Genomic DNA, 25,160 nt, shown 5'->3' on the forward strand with positions numbered 1-25,160 from the left:
TAATCTTGATGGTTGTACAGTCGTCTCTAATGAAACGGTGAAGGACCTCGGCGTTACTCTGGACCCTGATCTCTCTTTGACGAACATATCAAGACTGTTTCAAGGACAGCTTTTTTCCATCTACGTAACATTGCAAAAATAAGAACGTTTCTGTCCAAAAATGATGCAGAAAAATGAATCCATTCTTTTGTCACTTCTAGGTTATCCGGCTACCCGGATAAAACACTAAATAAACTTAAATAGTGCTAAATACGGCTGCTAGAATCCTGACTAGAACCATTTTTAAAAATCATATTACTCCAATGCTAGCCTCCCTACACTGGCTTCCTGTTAAGGCAAGGGCTGATTTCAAGGTTGTACTACTAACCTACAAAGCATTACATGGGCTTGTTCCTACCCATCTTTCCGATTTGGTCCTGCCGTACATACCTACACGTACGCTACATTCACAAGACGCAGGCCTCCTATTGTCCCTAGAATTTCTAAGCAAACAGCTGGAGGCAGGGCTTTCTCCTATAGAGCTCCATTGTTATGGAATGGTCTGCCTACCCATCTCAACCTTTAAGTCTTTACTGAAGACTCATCTCTTCAGTAGGTCCTATGATTGAGTGTAGTCTGGCCCAGGAGTGTGAAGGTGAACTGAAACTGCAGCAACGAACCGCCCTTGCTGTCTCTGCCTGGCCGGTTCCCCTCGCTCCACTGGGATTCTCTGCCTCTAACCCTATTACAGGGGCTGAGTCACTGGCTTACTGGTGCTCTTCCATGCCGTCTCTAGGAGGGGTGCGTCACTTGAGGGGGTTGAGTCACTGATGTGGTCTTCCTGTCTGGTTTGGCGCCCCCCCCTTGGGTTGTGCCATGGCAGAGATCTTTGTGAGCTATACTCAGCCTTGTCTCAGGATGGTAAGTTGGTGGTTGAAGATATCCCTCTAGTGGTGTGGGGGCTGTGCTTTGGCAAAGTGGGTGGGGTTATATCCTTCCTGTTTGGCCCTGTCCGGGGGTATCATCGGATGGGGCCACAGTGTCTCCTGACCCCTCCTGTCTCAGTGGTGCTGCAGTAGTTTGTGTCGGGGGGCTAGGGTCAGTTTGTTATATCTGGAGTATTTCTCCAGTCTTATCCGGTGTCCTGTGTGAATTTAAGTATGCTCTCTCTAATTCTCTCTTTCTCTCTCGGAGGACCTGAGCCCTAGGACCATGCCCCAGGACTACCTGGCATGATGACTCCTTGCTGTCCCCAGTCCACCTGGCCGTGCTGCTGCTGCAGTTTCAACTGTTCTGCCTGCGGCTATGGAACCCTGTTCACCGGACGTGCTACCTGTCCCAGACCTGCTGTTTTCAACTCTCTAGAAACAGCAGGAGCGGTTGAGATACTCTCAATGATCGGGTATGAAAAGCCTTCTGACATTTACTCCTGAGGTGTTGACCTGTTGCACCCTCGACAACTACTGTGATTATTATTATTTGACCATGCTGGTCATTTATGAACATTTGAACATCTTGGCCATGTTCTGTTATAATCTCCACCCAGCACAGCCAGAAGAGGACTGGCCACCCCCCATAGGAAGAAACCTAGAGAGGAACCAGGCTGTGTTTTGACCTTTCTAGGGAGTTTTTACTAGGCACCGTGCTTCTACACCTACATTGCTTGCTGTTTGGGGTTTTAGGCTGGGTTTCTGTACAGCACTGAGATATCAGCTGATGTAAGAAGGGCTATATAAATAAATTTGATTTGATCAGATTATCAAGAACTTCAAGGAGAGTGGTTCAAATGTTGTGAAGGCGGCTTCAGGGCTCCTAAGAATGTCCAGCAAGCACCAGGACCGTCTCCTAAAGTTGATTCAGCTGCGGGATCGGGTCACCACCAGTACAGAGCTTGCTCAGGAATGACAGCAGGCAGGCTGCACAGTGAGGCAAAGACTTTTGGAGGATGGCCTGGTGTCCAGAAGGGCAGCAAAGAAGCCAGTTCTCTCCAGGAAAAACATCAGGGAATGACTGATATTCTGCAAAAGGTACAGGGATTGGCCTGCTGAGGACTGGGGTAAAGTCATTTTCTCAGATGAATCCCCTTTCCGATTGTTTGGGGCATCCGGAAACAAGCTTGTCCGGAGAAGACAAGGTGAGCGCTACCATCAGTCCTATGTCATGCCAACAGTAAAGCATCCTGAGACCATTCATGTGTGGGGTTGCTTCTCAGCCAAGGGAGTGTGCTCACTCACAATTTTGGCTAAGAACACAGCCATGAATAAAGAATGGTACCAACACATCCTCCGAGAGCAACTTCCAACCATCCAGGAACAGTTTGGTGACGAACAATGCCCTTTCCATCATGATGGAGCACCTCGCCATTAAGCAGAAGTGATAACTAAGTGGCTCGGGGAACAAAACATTGATATTTTGGGTCTATGGCCAGGAAACTCCCCAGACCTTAATCCCATTGAGAACTGTTGGTCAATCCTCAAGAGGTGTGTGGACAAACAAAACCTCACAAATTCTGACAAACTCCAAGCATTGATTATGCAAGAATGGGCTGCCATCAGTCAGGATGTGGCCCATAAGTTAATTGACAGAATGCCAGGGCGGATTGCAGAGGTCTTTAAAAAGAAGGGTCAACACTGAAAATATTGACTCTTTGCATCAACTTCATGTAATTGTCAATAAAAGCATTTGACACGTATGAAATGCTTGTAATTATACGTCAGTTTTTTTCTCCATAGTAACATCTGACAAAAAATATCTAAAGACACTGAAGCAGCAAACTTCGTGGAAATTAATATGTGTGTCATTCTCAAAACCTTTGGCCACGACTGTACATTGACATAGAATCAATGGCTGAGAAACTATAGCATACTGTGATTTAACGTAGGAGCTACACCGGATGTGTAACGTTTGCAGAGCATGCGCCGGCTTATCAAGAGACTCGTACTGCTCTAACTTATGCTTCGGTTCCATTTTCAAGATTTCAAAGTGCAGCTCACGCCTGAGAACAATAGGATAAAGTGGCTCATGCTAGCTTCTAGTGCAGCAGGTCGTAAAACAACTCCCCCCCCCCGACACCCTAGTGTAGCTCCCATAGGCCATACATCAGGATTTGACATCTATGGAAGTACATAGCTATGTTGATTTGATTGGTGTACTATAGTATTTATTAGCATGCATACCTTTGAGTATTTATAAAAGACAGGATTTCCTCTCCTACAACATCCAGTGATTTTCTGCATCACCAGCTCCCTGGAAACAGAACATTTGAGATTTAGGAAAAGATTATAGAGGAGCTTTTTCTATATTTTGTTTTCAAACATATAGATTTTGTAATGACAGTACAAAGCTGCGGGGAGGAAAAGAATGGTAGGTATCTCTTACCTCCGCTCTCGTTTGTGCAGAAGCAGAACCAGCAGACAGATGGCCACCACAACCAATAGCATGCTCAGGACTGCCCGTCTCCTTCCAGACAAGCCTGTACTGTCCTGCCCTCCATCGTCAGTAGTCTTCTTGGACATGGAGGTTCTGTATGGCACACCAGAAAAAATGTCACACCTCTTTACTTTATACAGCATCATTCATTCAAATTCAAAGTCCAATTCAATGAATGGAAGAAAGAGCTTTAAAGTGTAAGACGAAAATCGTAGCATTTTTATAGGACAACTTTAGGTAGTACTTCCTCTGTTTCAAAGCCCTTTCCCCTGTATCGAGACAACTGAACACTACCCTGATGTCCGTGTGTAAAGAGTTGTCGACTCACACTAGACCACAAACAGTGGCGGTGTGCCAGGTAAAGAGGTACTGGCATCCATCCGTCTCCAACAGGAACTCTGGGATGCCCTCTCCTGCTGAGGGGTTACAGTGGAACAAGATGGCCGACGACACCATCGTGGACTTGTCCCGCCCACACACAGACTCAGATGGGACCAGCACGTCCAGGTTACCATCTGAGTAGAGAGAGAGAGAGAGAGTCCATCTGTCAATCACAAGCAGCTTAATGGAGTGCGCTTGTTGCATTACTTGATTGCCAAGTACTGTATCTTGTGAGTGATGTTGAAATCCGTTTAATCTTTAATAAAACGCAAGGTGAGACACTGAGGACAATCAAAACTATTCCCCAAACCAAATCACACTGTATTACCCAAAAGCCCAGACCACTTTGGAGTAAACCTGTGTCTGGCACGTATGTATTTTACCTTTGATGTAGTACTTGGCCTTGCTGGAGAAGCCGATCTTCCTCCTGTGGTCTCCATTGATCTTCACCTGGCAAATGTTGGCCCCCAGACACTTGGAGGAGGAGCTGTTGGTGATGCCTGACAGCTGGATATCATAGATGTACTTGTCCCCGTTGGCGCGGATGTCCCCAGAGGCCTGGTAGAGCCTACAGAGTGGACAGGGGGACAAAAAACCTGGTCTGAGTACGTTTATAAAAGGCTTATTTCATCTTTCCTCTAGTACATTGATAAATGTTTTCTGTTCCCACTGTTGTTGTGATAGACCAGGGGTGTCAAACTCAAATACCCAGTGGGCCAAAATGTAAAACCTGAACAAAGTCACGGGCCAACATTGAACAAATTAACCTTTTAATATGGACCCAAACAAGTTTTGCTTTAACATTGAATATGGAACAAGCATCGCTTATTACCATACAATATATAATTTAATAGTGGAGACATGCAAAATCAAATTTCAAATGAAAAAACACATCAATGGCATTCATTTATTAAATAAATAAAATGTGAATAAAAATTGTATGCCTCTTTTCTATTTGCAGCCTTCTGATTTAAATACCAAAATAAACTTTTTCCACTGGCTAATAATTTTACAAATAAAATGATAATAAATCAATCAACCATTCAAGCCCATGCCGTGTAGCAAGAAAAAGTGCATAAAGAAAACGTTAATTATTGCACACTGGTCTAATCTGATGTGCCCAAGCCAGATACCTGGCATCTCTTCTTGGATGCTAGTTCATCAATGTCTGGGCTCAAGCTCTAAGCTGAAGAAATCCTTAGTATCGAGCGAAGATGTTCATCAGTCAGACGTCTCCTGTGAGTTGTTTTGGTCATCTTCATCGATGAGAAAAGTTGCTCGCATAGATAAGTGCTGCCGAACATGGAGAGCATCTGAGCAGCTTGGGTGCGGAGCTGAGGCATTGTGTCAGGGATGAACCGTGGAAACTGTGCGGCGCCCACAGCATCATACTTTGACTTCAGCGTGTCGTTGCACTGGAGTTCAATCAGCTCCATTTGGATGTTGGTTGGTGCATTTTCCACATCAACTGCGAAGGGATTACTAAGCAGTTCAAACTTGCATTTCTGGGCATCGAAGTCAGCAAATCGCCGGCTAAACTCAGCGGTGAGAACACTGAGTTTTTCAGCAAACATGGGAACACGGCGGTAGAGATCTGCGCTTTTATGGATTGGCAGGGCAATCCAATGGCAAGGGTTTCCTTGCAGCATCTGATTCTCCCACAGGCACAGTTTAGTTTTGAAGGCCCTCACTGCAGCGTACATGTCTGTGATGATGCGCCCCCGCCCCTGAAGCTGCAGGTTCAGCGCATCAAGATGGCTCGAGATGTCACAGAGAAAGGCCAGCTCACACAGGAACGTTTGCTCCCGGAGCTCTGCTGTATCCTTCCCTTTGGTTTCCAGGAATTGACATATTTCTTCACGCAGCTCGAAACATCTGTTCAGTACTTTTCCTCTGCTTAGCCATCTCACCTCTGTGTGATACGGCACGTCTGCGTATTCCGAACCACACTCTTCCAGAAAAGATTTAAACTGGCGGTGATTTAGACCTTTGGCTCTTATAAAGTACCTGTGTTACTGTGGTCATAACATGTTCCATCTTTAGGGCTTTGGCACACAGTGCTTCCTGATGTATGATGCAGTGGTAAACAGTTAGCTCACCTGCACAGTTCTCTTCCCGCATCTTCTCCCGAACCATACCCACCAGTCCACTCTTTTTACCGCACATCGCTGGCGCACCATCTGTCGTTAATCCAACGAGTTTATCCCACGGCAGCTTTATTTCAGTTACACATTTGGAAACCTCCTCAAAGATTTCCTTTCCTGTGGTTGTGCCATGCATTGATTTGAATCCTAATAGCTCCTCCGTAACACACAGATTTGAGTCCACTCCACGGATGAAGACTGACAGCTGAGCAGTATCAGATGCGTCGCAGCTCTCATCCACAGCGAGGGAGAACGCAACAAAATCTTTTCCCTTTTCCATCAGCTGGTCATACAGATTGGTGGCAAGATCACATGTGCGATCAGCTACTGTGTTCCTGCTCAGGCTCACGTTTGAAAATGCTTGTTTTTTCTCTGGGCATACGAGGTCACAAACCTTCATCATGCACTTTTTCATGAACTCTCCCTCATTAAAGGGCCGGGCTGATTTTGCGATCTCTGCTGCCACTATATAACTAGCCTTTACAGCAGCCTCGCTTTGTGATGTGGCTTTTTTAAACATATTCTGTTGTGAAACCAAACTTCTTTTCATCTCCTCTACTTTCTGGCTCCTTTGAGTCATGTCCAGGTCCTTGTATTTGTCATGGTGTTTCGTTTCATAGTGTCATCTAATGTTGTACTCCTTACTTACAGCCACGTTGACTCCACAAACAAGACAAACAGGTTTGTCTTTTACATATGTAAACAGATATTCTGCCTCCCACTTGTCCAGAAAGCTCCTGTTTTCTGCCTTTCTTTTCGCCATTTTTGGGAAGGGTTAGCTCGCTGACAGTTGTAGCGTCTATGTTGCTATGACTACTGTCACAGAGGAGAGAGCGTTTCTGGGTCCTGTCCTGATTGGTGCGCGAAAACAGCAGAGCATTATGGGATTCGTAGTATTAGTGGTGAATGCGCTGTATAATACCGGCGGGCCAGCTCTAGTAGTAATTTGGTATTGTCTCGCGGGCCAAATTTGGGCCACGGGCCAGAGTTTGACACCCATGTGATAGACGTTCATGCAGTTCTGTCTATCTGATATAAGAGGCTTTGACCTGTGATCTCGCTCTGTCTGGGTTCAGGAAATCCTGATGTGAATCCATTCACAGGCACTCCCGACTTGAGTTTGCATTAATTTAGCAAGTGAGGTCGTTATGTGATACCGATTGGATGCTAAGAAGCTTGTTTTGCAATATATAACCTCAATGACCTGAAGAAAAACAGGTTTTTGGCCCAGCACATGAACTTGACTCATAACAGGTTTCAACATAAGATCGTTTAATTCTGGCTGAATGATGGTTCCTGTATGTCAATATCCTCATTAGTGGATCTGAAGGGTGAATGTGATAATTGGCCTGGATTGTTGTGACAAAGTGAGTTGATTGAACTGTGTTGGTGATGAGAGGTTTCACCTGTGGTAGAGGGCCCCCAGGCTGAAGTTGGCCCCTGTATCGGGGACTTTGATGGTTCCATTGACCATCACCACCTCATGTTGTTGAACAGCGCATGCTGCACGCGTCTCCCAGCCCAGCACGAATTCACACGAGGCATCATCCACGCTAGGCACAAAGAGACAGAGACACAGAGTGTGTGTGTGTGTGTGTGTGTGTGTGTGTGTGTGTGTGTGTGTGTGTGTGTGTGTGTGTGTGTGTGTGTACAGTATGTGTGTGGTACAGTGAGAGTTAACAAACATCCTTCAAAGAGTGACAAATGAAACCATGAGAGATGGAAAAGTTTAACTAGATAATTAAATATGACCTTTAAGTGGTCAATTTTCAACTTGAACATTCAGTAACTTTTCCTATTGTTATTCAGTTGGATACAGGTTTATTTTGCCCACATGGCTACATCATTTTGCTGGCTCGAGGCCAGTTGGCTTTCCTCTGTAGGAGAGGTAACCTGGTCCCAGATCTGTTTGTGCTGAATAGCCAACAACAATAAAAGTTGGTTATATAAGTCACAAAGAGATTACAGAAGAGGAAGCTCTCCCATGCTAGCTACTCACAGCTCACTCACCTCAGAAGCTTGGGCTGGCCTATATTAGGACCACATGTCAGCTGGACCACTGTCTTGGCCTGGAGGCCGTTCCCACACACAGTGTCTCCCATAGCGTAGCTCACTAGGATCTTCTTATCTGGGAAAAGGAGGGTTGGTTAAAGGGGATAAGTCTACCAGGACTGATATTACTGGGTTCCTTAAAGGGGATAAGTCTACCAGGACTAATATTACTGGGTTCCTTAAAGGGGATAAATCTACCAGGACTAATATTACTGGGTTCCTTAAAGGGGATAAGTATCAGGACTGATATTACTGGGTTCCTTAAAGGGGATAAGTATCAGGACTGATATTACTGGGTTCCTAGCAAAACACACAAACCTAAGAAGAACGTAAGACGTTTCAGTTCATTACACAAACATGACATCTTGAAGTAAGTGTCAGTAAGTAAGTCTGTAAAACCCACCAGAGACTGCCATCTTCTGGGTGTAGACGAGGCCCAGGGTCTGGGTCTTCCCATCGCTGGTCTTCCGGCACACCGTGGCGCCCTCGGGGCAGTCTGGCAGGCCCCCATGGATTCCCTGGCACAGGTTGATGTAATACCTGGAGATAGCAAAATGTTTTCTAGCGCCTAACCACTACTGTGCATTTTCAATCCTCGTCAAGTGGTACAGAGGGAGAGGAATAAAGGGAGAGGAGGAGAGAGAAAGAGAAGCAGTAGGGAAAAGCTAAACATACGCTGCTTTGTTGTGGCTGAACTTCCACGGCTCGGTGAGAGAGGAGAGGGTGCGCAGGTTGAAGGTCTGGTGCTGGTTCACCAGCTTACACTCCATCTTCTTCGGTGGGCACACAGCCATGGTTTTCCACTGGAAGGTGACAGCGCAGCCCCCAGTCTCACTCAGCAGCTGTGGGGTGCCATGGCCGGCTGACTGGTCACAGGTGAACAGGATGGACGACTGCCTCTTCCCTGTCACTGAGACACGACACACACAGTAGAGTTGAGCACAGCTACGCCCAGAGCCCCTAGGAGACACACACTCAAAATAGTTTCTTTTTTTACACACATTTCAACAGTCATTACCGTGAACGCAGAATCCCCATTTCTTGTCCTTGTCAAAGTCACTGGTGGTGGCACACCATAGTCTCCCGTCCATCCTGCCCTCGGTTGTACACACCGTATACGACTTCTTCAGGAAGTTGAAGGGAAAAACGCAAACCTCCTCATTCTCAGTCACTGAAATGGAGAAATGGAAACCATATAAGGCCCAAACGAGCTTCCCTATGAGATACAGCACAACAACAGGCTGATAAACATCAAAACATTACAGGCTGCACTCTTATGTGACACCCTATTCCCTATAAACCACTGCTACACTGGACACTGGTCAAACATTGTGCAATATATATGGCATGAAGGTTGTCATTTGACTTGCCCATAGACACCAGGGTGTGGTACTGAGGATAGCCTGTCTAACCTGGAGGGCAGACGTCTCCTCCTCCGTACTGCATGATGACAGCCTGCTCCTCGTGTTTGTAGTCCATAGTCATGGCCTGGCTGATGCCGTAGGAGAACGCTGATCCGCCCGGCGACTGCACACACACTGCACTGTTCTTACAGCGGGGGTCTGCCACCTCCCCACACACATTGATCTTATAGGTCTCTGAGCCGACAGGCACCTGGAGGAGAAAGACAATGGATGAAAAGGCATCATGAAAAAGTAATACTTTCCACGTATAGCTAAGTAGAACAGAACATGTAGATATGTTGAGGGTAAGAGGTCGCATATATAAAAAGTTCTACGCACCTGAATCTCCCCAGAGAGGGGTGAGAGGTCAAAGGTGAACTGCAGCTGTGAGTCTGTCAGGGTGCAGCCTTTGGTCTGCGTGGCGTCAGAACAGACCACGGGAGTGGCCCACTCAAACACATACATACACTTGTGCTTCCTGATCATCTGGGGTGAGCCCTGGGGGGTGGGGGGGGGGGGGGGACAGGACAGGAGAGTGGCTTTAATACCACAAAGACTAAACATGCACAAGCTTTCCAAGACGCCAAACCTAATTTTAGAGGAAAACTATTTCAACACAAGAGAGAAAACAAGACAATGAGAGGTCTCTAATATACAGACACGTCATCTGTGCCACTGATGGGGTACTGACCAGCTCCAGGCCCCTCTGGCAGGTGAACATGATGGTGGAGGTGTAGTTCTGGGTGGGGTCTGAGGGGCAGGCGGTGGTGCTGTTGAAGGTGATTGACACCTCATTGGTCACGCTGTTGAACTCCGGACCGGAAGTGATTCGACCAATGTCCTGTTAGCAAGAGAGAGAGAGACACAGGGAAATATATAATTGAACATGTTGGTTTGTAAACACAGACGGAATACTATTGATGAGTGTTAATTTCTGCTGTGTGTGTGTGTGTGTGCGCGCATGTTTCTGTGTTTGTCGACTCACTATGGGGGGCCCTTGATAGGGGTCCATGCAGACAGCGGCCCCTGGGGGACAGGTGACCCCAGGGATGGGGTTTAGGGGCTGGCAGATGTTGATGTAGAAGTCAGGGGACTGGCCCTTGTCCACCAGGTCCTCGTTGGTGGCTTTGTAGTAGCCCGTCACGTGGATCAGAGGGGTCAGGTCGATTAGGGTAGAGCCGTTCAGGACTGAACACTTGACCTACGGAACACATCACGATTGTGAGACAGAGGAGGGGGCTAGCAAGGACAAAAGGCATACCTCAGGCAGCAAAGTTGATGTTTAAATATTAAAGTCGCTATTACAAAAATGTACAGATATAATACACCTATCACAGTAAACCAATTCTAATGCAAAATTGACAGCTGTTAAGATTTGTACACCTCTATATGTCAGGTTAAACTCAACATACAAGTAATCTCTAATGGTCTACCATTCAGCAGACTAAACATGATGTATTCACATAGCCTTTTCTCTTCCACCTCATAGTGGTAACTAACAGTAGAGTCATTTACGTAAATAGCACATGAACTACTTAGTTTAGTTAGTCAACACAGACAGTGAGCCTCAGTGATCAGTTACAGTAGATGGGGCCTCTATCTGATGTCTACCACACTGCTACTTTATCAAGCAGCACACTGACTTGTTTGAAATGACTCTACATCAAGGACTCACTGGTTGCCTGATCTGTATGGCATGACTGGTAAGCACGGTTGAAGAAATTCCAGCTAGCGTATCAAAAGGCAAATTGCCATAATGGCTACATCTATCCAATTCTTTCAGATCTACTAAGTTTAAGGGGTAGGAGGCTACGGGTTGTTTTGGAATTGGGAAGCGCCACCGGTCATTACCTGGTGTTCACACACCAAGGGCGTGTGCCAGGAGAAGAAGTGTGTGCACGTGTTCTTGTCCGAGTCCACCAGTACCGGCCCAGTGCTGGCCTCACCGTGGGCCTTGCACACAAAGCTGATGATGCTCTTGTGTGTGAGGGCGGGGTTGGCGGCACACACAGCCCCGCCCTCATAGGTTAGCTCCACCACCTGGTCCAGGTATGACAGCTCCCTGCTGGCCCGCCCACCACTCAGAGCACTCTTGGTCTCCTTGATACACACACCTGCAAACACATCAAAACAACCATTCGTTGATACATTTCAAGACAATAGGGACTACATTTTATGCAGAGCCAAAGCCCATTACATAACCCAGCTGCATGAACCACCATCTTCTTGAAAAGTGGGTTTAATCTTTAAACAGCTGTCTTGGGACCCGTGTCTGGTCCATGGCTCAGTGACCTCATCATTGCTGGCCAGCTGACATTGGCACGACTGTTAAATGATTGCTGTGGGAATCAGGATTTTACCAGTAAGGGGCAGAGATTTCCCAGCCAAACCAGAGCCTGTGAGATATAACATTGTTGTACCGGTGTCTGGTCCACAGCCTGCGTTGGCTATTTCCCCACACACGTTGAGCCGGAACATCTTCCAATGGTCCAGGTTGTCGTACACAGTGTAGCCTCCCTCCTGGCTTAGTCCGTTCAGGTCAAAGAGGTGGCCTGGGGTCAGGAGGGTAGCACAGTACAGACAGGTGTCAAAACAAAACAATAGCACATGGAGAAGTTGCTCACTAACTCTTTGCAGTGGCCTGCCTGACTGCACTGAGATCCTACGAGAAGGCTGGTATTTCCCCATGTTAATCATACTTAATGCAAATACCTTTTCAGAATGGTAACATGGCCTAGTACAGGCAGTGTGACTAACCGGTGACTGGATTGGTGACTCTGCAGTCTCCGTGCTGGGTGCTGTTGAGGGGGCAGGCGGCTGCAGTGAACCACACAAAGGTGTAGACACACTCCTCTATGGCCGTTATCAGTGTAGGCCTCGAGTCCTGGGGCAGGGACGGGAGAAACATGTTCAGTCTACTCAGCCTGTGTTACGTGTGTGTGTGTGTGTGTGATGTCTATGATCCCTTACCACTTTGTCCCGGTCACATTTGAAGCGTACAATGGTACTCTTATTCCTCTGTCCACCGGGACACATCTCTCCGTTGGTGTACTTGAGTACCAGGATGTTCTGGTCCCACTGTGGCGCCGACTCGGCCTCTCCCAGACTCACATAGTGTTCCCCGCTCTTCAGACAGGACGCTGCGTTGGACGGACACTTCCAGGAGCCTACAACACGAGGAAATAAATATGTATCCCGTGGTTCAGAAGGCGAGCATAATTGCACCACATTCAAACTGAAGACTTTACGAGAAGGTTGATGTTTGTTCACACAAATGGGGAAATTAAAACTACACAGGAACCACCAATGTCCTTCATATAACGGATGCTGGTGTTGAGGATAGGCACTTACCCCCCTGTTGCACCAGAGACTTGCAGACGTTGATGTAGTAGCGCTCCTGCTTCCCAGTGCTGGGCTCCACCACCCAGTTTCTGGAGTCCAGTGCCAGAGAGGAGAGGTCGTACGAGTTCCCATTAGAATCTCTGTGTGGGGAAAAATACCAAACAGTCAGTCGGAAATAACTGACAAAGGGGGAACTAGTCATTGTCTGGGAGGAAGAGGAGGTTGTGTTGGGAAGAGAGCTCCCAGAATGGAATAGGACTATCCATACTGGTGGGAGCAGCTGGTAGTCTTGACTGGGATACAGGCGAGAGCAGTACGCCAGGTAAACAGGTAGGTGCACTCCGCAGTCTCCTTGATGAACTCTGGCACCCCCTACAGGCAGAAACACCACAACAAGCCAGTAACTCCCACATTCACAAACACTTTGGGACGAGCATAGATGTCATATTACACGTTTGCTCTGTAGCTTCACTTCGACTCACAGGGTTCATTTTAGGATGACAGGAGAAGTAGATCTCTGTGGATCTCTGGTAGATCTTGTGGCATGTCTCCCCACCAGTGTAGTTGAGGACAATCTGATCTCCAACATAGCTCAGAGTCTGTGAGGCCATCCCTGTGAGGAATAATCAACCAGCCGTTTCTCAGAGGTTTTATCAATTTACTACCAAAAGAACATCAAAGCTTTATAAAGAAGTTGAACCAACACAAGATATTTCTGGACAGATTTACATACCAGCAATTCTGTGGGTGCTGTCTTTCACCTGACAGGCTGACACCTGGTCATTTCCTGTGTCTTTGTGTGTGCAGATCCCTCTCTTAAGCCCCCCGCAGACAGAGAAGTGGTATTGGTACTGGCCACTCTTCACCATGTAGTCCTTCCCTGACAGGGAACTCATGTCAAACATGTAGCCACTTCTGGGGTCCTTGACTTTACAGTTTTCACCTGCAGGAGTCAGGGAGAGGAGAGTTACCTTAAGCACGATGATGACACTGGTGGAGAAAAGTACCAGTCTTAGCCAGAGCCAGGACACAAAACATGGCAGCCTCCTCCTCCAAAACCTACCCTGAGCACTGGTGAGAGGACACGCCTCGGAGGTTCTCCAGATGAACACATACTCACAGCCGTCTTGACGGTCAAATACAGGAGAGCCCTGTTGGTAAATGAACCAAACATGAAAAATATACCGTACCAGATAAAAGTTTGGACACACCTACTCATTTAAGGGTTTTTCTTTATTTTTACTATTTTCGACATTGTAGAATAATAGTGAAGACATAAACTATGAAATAACACATATGGAATCATGTAGTAACCGTGGAATTTCTTTCCTTCTTAATGCGTTTGAGCCAATCAGTTGTGTTGTGACAAGGTAGGGGTGGTATACAGAAGATAGCCCTATTTGGAAAAAAGACCACGCCCATATTATGGCAAGAACAGCTAAAATAAGCAAAGAGAAACGATAGTCCATCATTACATGAAGGTCAGTCAATCCAGAACATTTCAAGAACTTTGAAAGTTTCTTCAAGCGCAGTCGCAAAAACCATTAGGCACTATGATGAAACTGGCTCTCATGAGGACCGCCACAGGAAAGGAAGACCCAGAGATATCTCTGCTGCAGAGGATAAGTTCATTAGAGTTACCAGCTTCAGAAAATGCAGCCCAAATAAATGCTTCACAGAGTTCAAGTAACAGACATATCTCAACATCAACTGTTCTGAGGAGTCTGCGTGAAATCAGGCCTTTGTGGTCAAATTGCTGCAAAGAAACCACTACTAAAGAACACCAATGAGAATAAGAGACTTACTTGGGCCAAGAAGCACGAGCAATGGACATTAGACCGGTAGAAATCTGTATTTTGGTCTGATGAGTCCAAATTTGAGAATTTTGGTTCCAACCTCTGTGTCTTTGTGAGACGCAGAGTACTGTAGGTGAATGGATGATCTCCGCTTGTGTGGTTCCCTACCGTGAAGCATGGAGGAAGTGGTGTGATGGTGTGGGAGTGCTTTGCTGGTGACACTGTCAGTGATATATTTATAATTCAAGGCACTTAACCAGCATGGCTACCATAGCATTCTGCAGTGGTACGCCATCCCATCTGCTTTGCGCTTGGTGGGACTATAATTTGCTTTTCACCAGGACAATGACCCAACACACCTTCAGGCTGTGTAAGGGCTATTTGACCAAGGAGAATGATGGAGTGCTGCATCAGACAACCTGGTCTCCAAATTCACCCGACCTCAACCCAATTGAGATGGTTTGGGATGAGTTGGACTGCAGAGTGAAGGAAAAGCAGACAAGTGCTCAGCATAATGGGAACTCCTTCAAGACTGTTGGAAAAGCATTCCAGGTGAAGCTGGTTGAGAGAATGCCAAGAGTGTGCAAAGCTGTCATCAAGGCAAAGAATGGCTGTCATCAAGGCAAATATATTTGGATTTGTTTAACACTTATTTGGTTACTACATGATTCCATGTGTTAATTCATAGTTTATTTCTTCACTATTATTCTACAATGTAGAAAATAGTAAAAAATAAAGAAAAACCCTAGAATGAGTAGGTGTGTTAAGGGATTTTTTTTATCAATAATGACTAATTATGTATACATTTCAATCAGGACTGACTAATCAGAATACTATTATGTTACAGTATAGATGTATGAATTTTATTTTAATATAATGTGTGTAATTATAATCAAGAATTAGAACAATGACTGTCTGTTCCTTGGTAGAAACGAATGAACGTATCGTCAGACTGGCTAGAATGCTTATCTACACAGGAAGACCTTGGCTTGGTCATAAATTATCTAAATTGGTGGGAGACGATGTAGGGAGGCTTGAGAACTATACTGCCATTGTACCGGAGTGGAGGAGAGACGGGACAGTTCGAAACCTAATGACATCATTTTCAGTTTATAACCTGTGGTATCATGTATCATGTTCAGTACTCTCGAGAATAAACGCTAGTGCTCGATTTTGAGACTGGTCTCCGCCCATTTTATGCAAATTAGTTTCTTACAAATCCTTAGAAATGGGCTGAGTGTATTAATTTAATTGGGTATTAAACATATAGGAATTTAATTCCTCTAACAGTGTCCAAACGTTTGACTGGTACTGTAGGGATTAGGAAGGAACATATATGGTAAATGGGATCAGCAACATCGATAAGTAACATTTCAAACAGATTCTTGCCACTCTACGGCCATAACATGGAAGAGCATTCCCATAGAGAGCAAGTGTAGGTCACTCACAGGGTTGTCGTCACACTGGAAGATGATACGTGTGGAGTGGTGGCCTTTGTCACAGCGGTCCCCGTTGAGGTAGACGATGCTGATGGAGCCGTCAGAGGCCACCTGGGGGCTGGACTGGATGTAGCCCAGGTTTACACCTTTACCCTCCAAGGTACCACATGCACCCAGGAGAACATCTGCAGACGGAGGAGGACAGTTAGCAAAGGACGGCATTAACACGGACAGTACCTCACACATGGAGAGACAAACTAATCGACTCCTTCGTGGTACAAACGTATAAAAAGACAAGACACTCATCTGTTAGTATACAGTCTGACTGAAACACTTAAACACTCTTCTATACTGTACACATGCATGTAGTCAAACGCAAAAGCTGAACATCAATGAATACCGATTGACGGATGGAACAGCACCCTTTTTATCCTCGTAAAGGCCAAGCGATGACTCATTGCCTGGCCTTCACATAGGCTAATTGCATTCGACTCACCGGGGCATCCCTGGACTGGAGGCAGAGGTTTACACACGTTGATGAAGAAGCAGCGTTTCTTGGCCTGCTCAGACGTGTCGATGGCCACCCAGGGACTGTCGTCACTGTCCCTGCTCAGGTGACTCAGGTCATACACGTTACCGTGGGAATCTGAAAGAGTAGAACAATCACTCTGTGAATCCAGGATGAGAAGCTGAACAATATCTTTCAATGAATATGAAGACCCATTTGTATGACCAGAGTTTTCTAAAGTGAATAAAATGATATGCCACGTTAGAGCCATACTGAAGACATCGATACCGTTTTGAAGAGATTAATACAGGGGTTCTCAAAATTCAAGCGATCCCAACCACGTGAAAGAAACATGTCACTAACAGCCAGTGTTCACTTTTTTATTTGGGTAGTCAATTGCTAAAAATTATAACAGTATTTCTGATTGTCTTCTCACCTCACTATCACATACAGTACATTTAATGTGGGGCTATGACAGTCAATTGCAAATTAGTCTAACATGTCTCTAATGCCGCGTTCAAAACAACTGGGAACTAGGAAATCTCAGACTTCAGAGCATTCAAGACAACTCGTAAAAAACAAGCTCCCGCTGGGAAATATCGTTTTGAACGGTCATCGAACTCGGAATTCCAACTCGGGAGCTCGTGTCTTTTTCTAAAGTTCTGACCTGAAGATCACTGATGTCACGATTTGACCTAGATGTCTTGAAAGCACCACTATCTTACCACCACTAATGAGATGGGTGTGCTTGATGCATGTCGCGTCAGAGCTTCTCAAAGTCAGGGGGCGTGGTCAACAGTGCGCACCGCATCTCTGCTGTCACATCCAAACTGGTTTGATACTTGGTTTTAATGCAGACCTTAGATCTGAATCCAGCTTCACACAGATATGAGCTGGTGAAGGGTACCATGGGTTTTAACGCTCTGTGGGAGGAGGCAGGGTATTATTCCCTTTGAGTCAGGAACCAAAAGTCCTCTGTAGTGACCCGTGAAACCATTGTCTGCAGCATTCGGTCACATGACAGCTTGAGAGGCCCCACTTGACTTTGCGCTTGAATCGGAATGATTAATCGGTCAAGTGCCACCTTTTCCCACCATCTAAGGTCTCTCTATGGTGGAATTTTATATTTTAAAAACAAATCTTAGATTTTGAAGGTTACAATGATTTTGAGATACATTTTTTTATACAAAATATGTTTTTTGGACCCCACATGGGTTTGCGACCCCTAGTTTGGGAACTGCTGCCGTAACAGTTTTGTTCCTACCAGTGACACGACAGTCCACAGGGGCAGGGATGCATGCCAGGGCTGTGGAAAACTCAAATAAGACATCGTGTGTGACGAGTGTGGACGAGCTGAGCTCCTCTCGGACCAGTTTCAGAGTGCCGAGGTGGGCGTCCTGGTCACAAACAAAACTAATGGTGAAGGTGTCCCTGGTGCCTGGGGGGGGAGAGGGAGGAAACAAGTTAGTGCTCAGACTAAAACATTCATAACCTGACTTTAGTGTCACAACATGCATTTCGTTCAGACTTCCATATTCCAACAATGCTAATGGAGCCCCAGGGTTAGCCCTTAGTGAGTGATGATGGTTGGATCCATTGAATGTACCTGTAGGCTTGTTCATGTCTCCTTTGTATGTGAGTGTGAGCAGGCCATCAGTAGAGTACTGTAGAGCTCTCTCCACTCCCACAGGACCAACAACCAGGCCATTGTCCAGCTCACACCCAGCTACAGGCTTCCCCTGGTCCTTCCCACACTCTGCCACCTCGCCACAGATATTCACCTGGGGGGAAAGCACGGGGAAATGGATTGGAAAATGCACATTATTCACAATTTCTGCTATTACCTGAGGCCACAACACTGAGAGTGCTTGACTGTGACTTACCACAAAGGTTTTCCCATTGCCTTCAGCCTTGTAGCCAGTCTTGGAGGCCAGAGGAAGCAGATTGAACTCAAAGCCAGTATTGGGATCCCTCACAGAGCAGGTCTGCCATACAATAGAACGATCAAGAAAAATTATTGATGAGACCTCGGCCAATCTAACAGGTCCTTACAGACATCATGCGGCCATTTCAGGGGAAATGGAAAGAGAGCCTGTGACGCAACTTCCGCTTTTGGCCTTAACAAAGCGAAACTCCATCTTAACTCCTCCACATTTACTGGATTGGTTGAACAGTGAAGAGAACCTCCTCTGACAGTTACTAGAAAGAAACCCCACTCAGGCATTTCTTTTACACCTGCTATGTTAGGTTAGACATCATGAAAAACACTATAATGCATCCAGTTGATGTGGAATGTAACAGCTCACCATGTTCTGGCCATCAGCAGTACTGATGGCACAAGCTGCCCCGGTCTCCCACATGAAGTTGGCAGTACAGTTCCCATAATTGAGGAAACGAGGGCCGGACGACTGCAAATACAGAAAAAGACAGGCACATCGCAGTGTTACAATCCTAGGCAGACATAATGACATAAAAGATTCAACTAAATCTAATTTCTTTTTGACACAGGGCCCTAAAAAAAATATGCCATTCCACTTACCACAAATCCTCTGGAGCAGACCAGGTGGATACGTGTGGTGTAGGTGAGTTTCAGGCCGTCTGAGATGCACTCGGAGCCGTCTGAGTACTCCAGCAGCAGGCGATCCTTCTCCTCGATCGCTGGACCTCTCTTAGCCAGGCCCATATTACTGACAGACACTGTTTCAGACAGAATGCCCTGATGACAACAACACAGAGAAAGTCCAGTCAGATCGAGCTACAGTCCAGTACTAAGACAGACCCACAGTGGATGGCTACCAGAACCAGAAGAGGGATACTACTAACCTTACCTTCAATTTATATCAACAACTAAAATCGTAATAATTTTTTAGGAATAGTCTCTGAACTTTTTAAATACTGTTTATTAATGAGCTATTGTCAGAAATTGTGAAACTGACGTTCCATGACCCAAACAGTGTTTAGCACACATCCTAGTGTGTGAAACTCATCCTACAGGATATCCCACAGCTCTGACACTAACCTGCTGAGGCTGGTATTTCATCTGGCAGACAGAGGCTTGGCGGTCACAGCCCTGCACGGCGTTCAGAGGACGACACACGTTGATGTAGTACTTCCTCAGGTTGTTAGGGTCAGACAGGTCCATGGCCTGCCAGTTCCTCCCTCCACTAGACCGGGAGAGACTGGGAAAGAGGACAGAGAGGAGGGTTACACACATTATTCCTCAAATATTGCTTTATGTCTGCCTTCTTCGGACTTAACTAGGACTGGGAGTTTTTCATGACCTGACCAGTACAAATTCTAAGCCGTAGTCATTGACCACGTTTACATGCACACAGTATTCCGAATAGTAACTCATATCCCGCTTAAGGTCTTATTCGGGATAAGCGGTTTACATGCACCTTTCATATCCCACTCACGAGTATCCCTGTATTCATGAATAAACAGAATGTTCCTCATTTAAGTTCATATGGATTAAATGGAACAGTAACTGAAATATTTCAGGGAACAGGAGTGGAGAAAATGTGAATGCACATATAACGTGTTATCTTTGACACTTAAGCAAGCAGACAGTATTTCAAAACACATAAAATATGCAGCCAAGATAAGACTTCAGGTTATCAGTAAAGTGATTCGTTTTCTCAGCTTTTCATTTCCATAAAACCGGTCAAACTGTTGACATTTGGACATTTTGCACAGGAACAATCTGTTTTGGAGTCGTTGCATTCCCTAAATGAAACAGACCAGTGTCAACTAGATCACGAATATATTCATTTTTTCAATGTAAGACGTTATTCTGGTGAACACATCTTTATTTAGTCTTCTGGGGGAACAAGTTATGACAGAAGAGAAGCTGCATATATCTAACTATACTGCCCTACCAAGCAAAAAGGCAGTAACTGCTCATAGCGGGGAACTGAGAAAAACGGCTTTTATTTACCTTGGTTTCACATTCACTTTAGGCAGTTACTGTTAACATAACCCCCATTTTCTCCAAAACACAATACGAGGCAGGATACTTGTCCACGTGATTAAGCATGTATTTAATGTAGCAAAAATTACTAACTCATTTTCGACCAAATGAGCAGTTACTGCCTTTTTGCTTGGTAGGGCAGTATAGTTGACAAACAAATGGCCTACCAAAAGTAGGAAAACATAATATGGCCTGCCAAATGTCGGAAATTATAAGCAGAAACGTTCCTAAATCCAGGGGGAAAGTAGCCAGTACGGAGTATGAGAAAAGTATATTATTATGGTGGATATGCAGTAACTGAGCAAGTAGCCTACTTTAAGTTATTTGTTTGACAATCAGATTAAAACATCACACAACACCCACACTATGCAAAACAGAGCCTGTTCAGACGGCGAAAAACAAGATGTTTACATGCCACAGTATCCCGTTTAAGATAGCATATCCCAGGCATCTTATCCAGGTTTCTCATAACCAGGATACAAGCTTTTTCAGGTTACTGTAAATGGGATATGATGATTATATGCATCAACTCAAAAACAGAATACTTGAGTAACCCGAATAATAACGGGATATTAGTGTGCATGTAAACGTGGTTACTGTCTATACCTGGAGTTTTTCCAGATCAAGCTTTATGGTTCGGGAAGATTCCCGGCTCTAGTCATAACATATCCTTGTGCAGGGGTCTCACCTGGACAGGTCATACTGGTCCAGTGTGTTGGGGTCTGTCACCACACACTCATGTGGCCTCTCTGGGCAGGCGTAGGATGTATACCACCTGAAGTTATAGGTGTACTTGTCCTCAACCTGTGAGGATCAATATGGTTATGAAAGTGGTATATTCATGGTAAATGATTTTACAGTTTAATCACCGCATAAGTGAACCATACGAGGAGCTACTTATTAGAGATTGGATGAGCTCTGTCAGCAGCACATGACAGGACCCAATCAGTACCTGGAACTCAGGCTTGCCGGCGCCGGCCTCTCGGTCACAGAGGAATGAGATCATGGTGGAGCGCAGTGTGTGCTGCACGTTGTTGTACCGAGAGCCGTTGCTGTAGGACAGCTTGATCATCCCGTCATAGTAGGACAGCTGAGAGTTAAACTCCCCCAGGCTCCATGAGTTAGAGCCACTGTAGCAGACAGACACACCAAACAGAAGAACATAAGCTAAAACATTCAGTCCACCTCAAACATTCGTCAGAACTCTAAAGCACATTTACAAAGCCCAGATACAAGCTTTTCCTTCTACTGTTAGTGGGCATGCCCACCTCCTCTATATTCATAAGGATTTATTTAGTATGATAAAACATGCCTCTGGTCCACCTGACAGACCCCGGCTTTCAGAGGGCATTTGGCTGCAGTGACAGAGCCACAGACATTAAGGAAGTAGTCATAATCTCCGTTGGACAGATTGTAAAAGCCTCCTCCAGGTTTAGACAAGGGGGACAGGTCAAATGAGAATCCTGTAGAGAAAAGACAAAAGAGAGTGAGTAGTATTATTGCATTAAACAGCCAATAGTGTATCATGTCACCATCGCTGGTAGGCATCTGGGTCCAGTGGGTCCGTGTGACCTACCAGCTTGGGGGTCTTCCACCTTGCAGTTGTCCCCGACTGTCCTGGACATAACACAGGCTGCAGCCGTGTACCACTCAAACTCATACACACAGCCATCACTGGACATGTGCCGCATGATGGGAGCACTCTCTAGATCACCTGGATAGGAGGACAGGAGGGTTGGGGGGGGGCACACAAAGAAAGTTAGGAGGAGTTGAACAAGTAGACTGAACGCTAGCTAGCTCCACTTTCAGGCACTTCCTTGTTCACCTTCAACTCTGCAGCTAACTTACAAGTCTATCTAACACTCACCTGGCTTGCATTTCAGAATCATGATGCTCTTCACTTTCATGTCCTTCCTACATTCATCTCCCTCTGTGTAGACCAGGCGTATGTCGTTGCTGTCATTTCTTTTTGTCGGGGAGGTGAGGAATTTTCCCAAGCTGACAACTTTGTCTTTTCCTAAAAGAGAGGATTGAATACATGTTAAGGACAACAAATATATTTGTTTCTCAGATTTGATAGAACGCTGTGTATAGATTAGCGTCTCAGAGTAGGAGAACTGATCGGGTCCCCCTGTTCTTTCATCATTTAAATGGCTAAACTGATCCTAGATCAGCACTCCAACTCTGAGATGCTTTATGAAAACAGACCCAGATCTTCTCCAGACTTACCCACGGCGCAGATGGCAGCGTCCTCAGGGCATGTACTGGTGGCCCCCTGCTGGAGGACTTTGTGACACACGTTGACGTAGAAGCGCATTTTGTCTGACTTGGAGGCGTTGGCGTCCACAGCCTCCCAGTTCTGGGCCGACTCAGACTCTGAAAGACAGATAACACCACGAACAGGATGTTACGTGGTTTAACCTCCATATTTAAATGTGTTAGGGCTCGGATCACTTTCACTTCAAGTGTAAAATTGGAAGTCAGGTCCTGGACATTTACATTCATAAATAATGATGTTCAACTCAACGTTTTAGTACCATGTCTGCTACAGCCCATGCAACATCGCTCTGTGAATAGAGATTAACCAGGACTCCATCTTACCAGGGTAGCGTGTTAAGGGGGACAGGTCATAGTGTTTATACTGGCTGACCCTGCAGAGTAGATCCTCCTCCTCCTCCTTGACACAGGCGGAAGCCGTCTGCCAGTCAAAGTAATAGGTGCAGTCTGTTTCACCAGCAAACACAGGCGAGCCTCTGCCGTCGTTTCCTGTGAATCACACAAATGAGGAAATGAGGAAGAGGAATAATGAGAATGTGATGGGTAAGACTTAGGCGAGTGACCTCTACGGAAGAAAGTATTGTTCATTTAAAAAAAGGGCCTCGTTTTCTCCTTCGGCATGCTATGGGTTATGCTCACCCGCTGTTTTGTTGCACTCAAAGTTGATGATGGTCATGCGCTGAAAGCCAGAGCTGCACCTGCTCCCATCTGGATAGATCAGTGTCAGGTCGCCATCGGAGTACCTGGGATAGAGCGAAACAAAACGTTGAGTAATGTTCCAAATTACAAAGAGAAGGAGAGACAAGCTGAGATGGCGAGAGATGAAGAGGAAATACGTATTCCTATTAAAACAACCTTAGTGTTTGATTGTGGTATCTCCCAGCTATCTTTTTGCTTTGATCTCCCGTTGCTTTGACTTGGCAAGCGGACACATAGTGCGGGTCGCCACCGCACTCTCCTGCCTTGATTTCCCCGCACACATTCAGGTAGTAGAAATAGTTGTCCTTCCCGTCGCTGCTCTTGGCCTCAGCCATATAGGGGGCGTCTGTAGCTACACACACAGAACGTGACACACTGATATTAGTTGTGTGTATCTCAACACGTTATCATTCACTGTTAGAGGAACTGGCTTCAACTGTGAATTGAATTAGCCAGAGTCAGTGAGAATTAGAAAGGTCACATGATTATGCATAGCATTGCATTGCGTTGTCAAATGTTTCGCAAAGCCTGTGTGTGGGGCTGGGCGGACTCACAGCCAAGGGTGAGGTGGGTGAGGTCTATGTTGATGTCGTGCTGCTTGCTGGTCAGGGTGCAGTTGTGACTCTCTAGGTAGTCTCTGTGGCAAGCATACTCCGTCACCCACTCTACCTCATACCTGCAGTTGGACTTGGCTGTCATCTTGGGGTCAGTACCCTGTAATGACAAGGTCAAAGGTCTCACACACACAACAAAAATTAAGGAGATATGGTACTTAAATACATGTAGGTTGACATGTGGAGCATATTTATATTTGATGAATTACCACTATTCTATGTGTTAATTATGTAGTATGATGAATAGTATGGTTTGATCAATGGATGATCCCACGGGTCAGACACCCAGGTCTCTCTTACCTCCTGCCTGCGTGAGGGGCAGATGAAGGTGATGGTGACAGCAGGGGTGTGGCCGCTGCAGAAGTCCGGCGTGCTGTCCGGGGCTTCCTCGTATCGCAGCCTCAATCTGGCACGGTGAGAAAAAGAGAGAAATCAGCCATTCAGAAAGGCAACGCAGCTCTGGGGCCGGTCGATAACCGGTCAGCATGAAGGTCGCACAGCAATTATCAAGCTTGAGGTACGCTAGAGACAGAGGATGCTAGCTAGCGGTAAGCATGGTCTTTGTGCGTGGACAGGTTAGCATTAGCATGGCTATACCTGTCACTGGATTCCAGCTCTAGCTGGGTGGTGGGTAGGCCCATGCTGAAGGAGCCCTTGCTGGTGGTCAGGCAGGCAGCAGAGCCCGCGGGGCAGAGGCTCCCTGGACGGTCTGGGGAGGAAGCAGAGCCATTTTTGCCACAATACGAAGCAATAAGAAAAACCACTGGCACTAACATCTTCAATTAATCATAAGATAATTACTACTATTAAAGAAACTTACTTAGGCTTCTGCATATGTTAATATAAAAGTGAACTTCATCATCGGAGTCATCCACCAGGTAACCATCTGTGAGTTTGATGAGTGGGTTCAGGTCATGCTTTTTCCCATCCGTGTCAAAGACATAGCAGGGGACCTAGACAGAGTTAAAAAGGTAGAATTACAACATGACAGGAAGAGTTTCAGTGTGTTTTGGCACATACTGTAACTGAAGTCCAATATAATAGTGGAATGAGTTGATATTTAAATGAAAACACATTTCTTTATTATTTTTTTCTCTCTCTACAGGTAGCCTAGTGGTTAGAGCGTT

The 25,160-nt window shown here is 45.8% G+C and overlaps 1 protein-coding gene across 2 annotated transcripts in view; it reads right to left on the minus strand.

Moving 5' to 3' along the window:
- igf2r (insulin like growth factor 2 receptor) overlaps window positions 1-25,160 on the minus strand; it is a 38,157-nt gene that overhangs the window by 4,626 nt on the left and 8,371 nt on the right. For both annotated transcript variants that reach the window (XM_021600432.3, XM_090232772.1), the window contains exons 5-47: window positions 24,854-24,986; window positions 24,631-24,742; window positions 24,334-24,439; window positions 23,974-24,133; window positions 23,576-23,771; window positions 23,360-23,463; window positions 23,045-23,209; window positions 22,673-22,819; window positions 22,311-22,460; window positions 22,020-22,157; window positions 21,756-21,906; window positions 21,396-21,573; window positions 21,132-21,247; window positions 19,493-19,652; window positions 19,013-19,189; window positions 18,780-18,881; window positions 18,357-18,458; window positions 18,080-18,254; window positions 17,738-17,911; window positions 16,462-16,611; window positions 15,975-16,150; window positions 13,794-13,881; window positions 13,464-13,673; window positions 13,213-13,343; window positions 12,999-13,102; window positions 12,740-12,870; window positions 12,359-12,555; window positions 12,146-12,272; window positions 11,809-11,940; window positions 11,240-11,502; window positions 10,374-10,589; window positions 10,080-10,229; window positions 9,728-9,886; window positions 9,398-9,599; window positions 9,004-9,156; window positions 8,661-8,895; window positions 8,389-8,525; window positions 7,944-8,061; window positions 7,340-7,486; window positions 4,173-4,357; window positions 3,737-3,923; window positions 3,358-3,501; window positions 3,156-3,225 (exon numbers count right to left, since the gene is read on the minus strand). In XM_021600432.3, the coding sequence (XP_021456107.3) occupies window positions 3,156-3,225; window positions 3,358-3,501; window positions 3,737-3,923; window positions 4,173-4,357; window positions 7,340-7,486; window positions 7,944-8,061; window positions 8,389-8,525; window positions 8,661-8,895; window positions 9,004-9,156; window positions 9,398-9,599; window positions 9,728-9,886; window positions 10,080-10,229; window positions 10,374-10,589; window positions 11,240-11,502; window positions 11,809-11,940; window positions 12,146-12,272; window positions 12,359-12,555; window positions 12,740-12,870; window positions 12,999-13,102; window positions 13,213-13,343; window positions 13,464-13,673; window positions 13,794-13,881; window positions 15,975-16,150; window positions 16,462-16,611; window positions 17,738-17,911; window positions 18,080-18,254; window positions 18,357-18,458; window positions 18,780-18,881; window positions 19,013-19,189; window positions 19,493-19,652; window positions 21,132-21,247; window positions 21,396-21,573; window positions 21,756-21,906; window positions 22,020-22,157; window positions 22,311-22,460; window positions 22,673-22,819; window positions 23,045-23,209; window positions 23,360-23,463; window positions 23,576-23,771; window positions 23,974-24,133; window positions 24,334-24,439; window positions 24,631-24,742; window positions 24,854-24,986 (6,558 nt within the window). The remainder of the gene's footprint in view (window positions 1-3,155; window positions 3,226-3,357; window positions 3,502-3,736; window positions 3,924-4,172; window positions 4,358-7,339; window positions 7,487-7,943; window positions 8,062-8,388; window positions 8,526-8,660; window positions 8,896-9,003; window positions 9,157-9,397; window positions 9,600-9,727; window positions 9,887-10,079; window positions 10,230-10,373; window positions 10,590-11,239; window positions 11,503-11,808; window positions 11,941-12,145; window positions 12,273-12,358; window positions 12,556-12,739; window positions 12,871-12,998; window positions 13,103-13,212; window positions 13,344-13,463; window positions 13,674-13,793; window positions 13,882-15,974; window positions 16,151-16,461; window positions 16,612-17,737; window positions 17,912-18,079; window positions 18,255-18,356; window positions 18,459-18,779; window positions 18,882-19,012; window positions 19,190-19,492; window positions 19,653-21,131; window positions 21,248-21,395; window positions 21,574-21,755; window positions 21,907-22,019; window positions 22,158-22,310; window positions 22,461-22,672; window positions 22,820-23,044; window positions 23,210-23,359; window positions 23,464-23,575; window positions 23,772-23,973; window positions 24,134-24,333; window positions 24,440-24,630; window positions 24,743-24,853; window positions 24,987-25,160) is intronic.

Source organism: Oncorhynchus mykiss, chromosome 4, assembly GCF_057628025.1.
Source record: "Oncorhynchus mykiss isolate SJ-2025 chromosome 4, ASM5762802v1, whole genome shotgun sequence".
Lineage (NCBI taxonomy): Eukaryota > Metazoa > Chordata > Actinopteri > Salmoniformes > Salmonidae > Oncorhynchus > Oncorhynchus mykiss.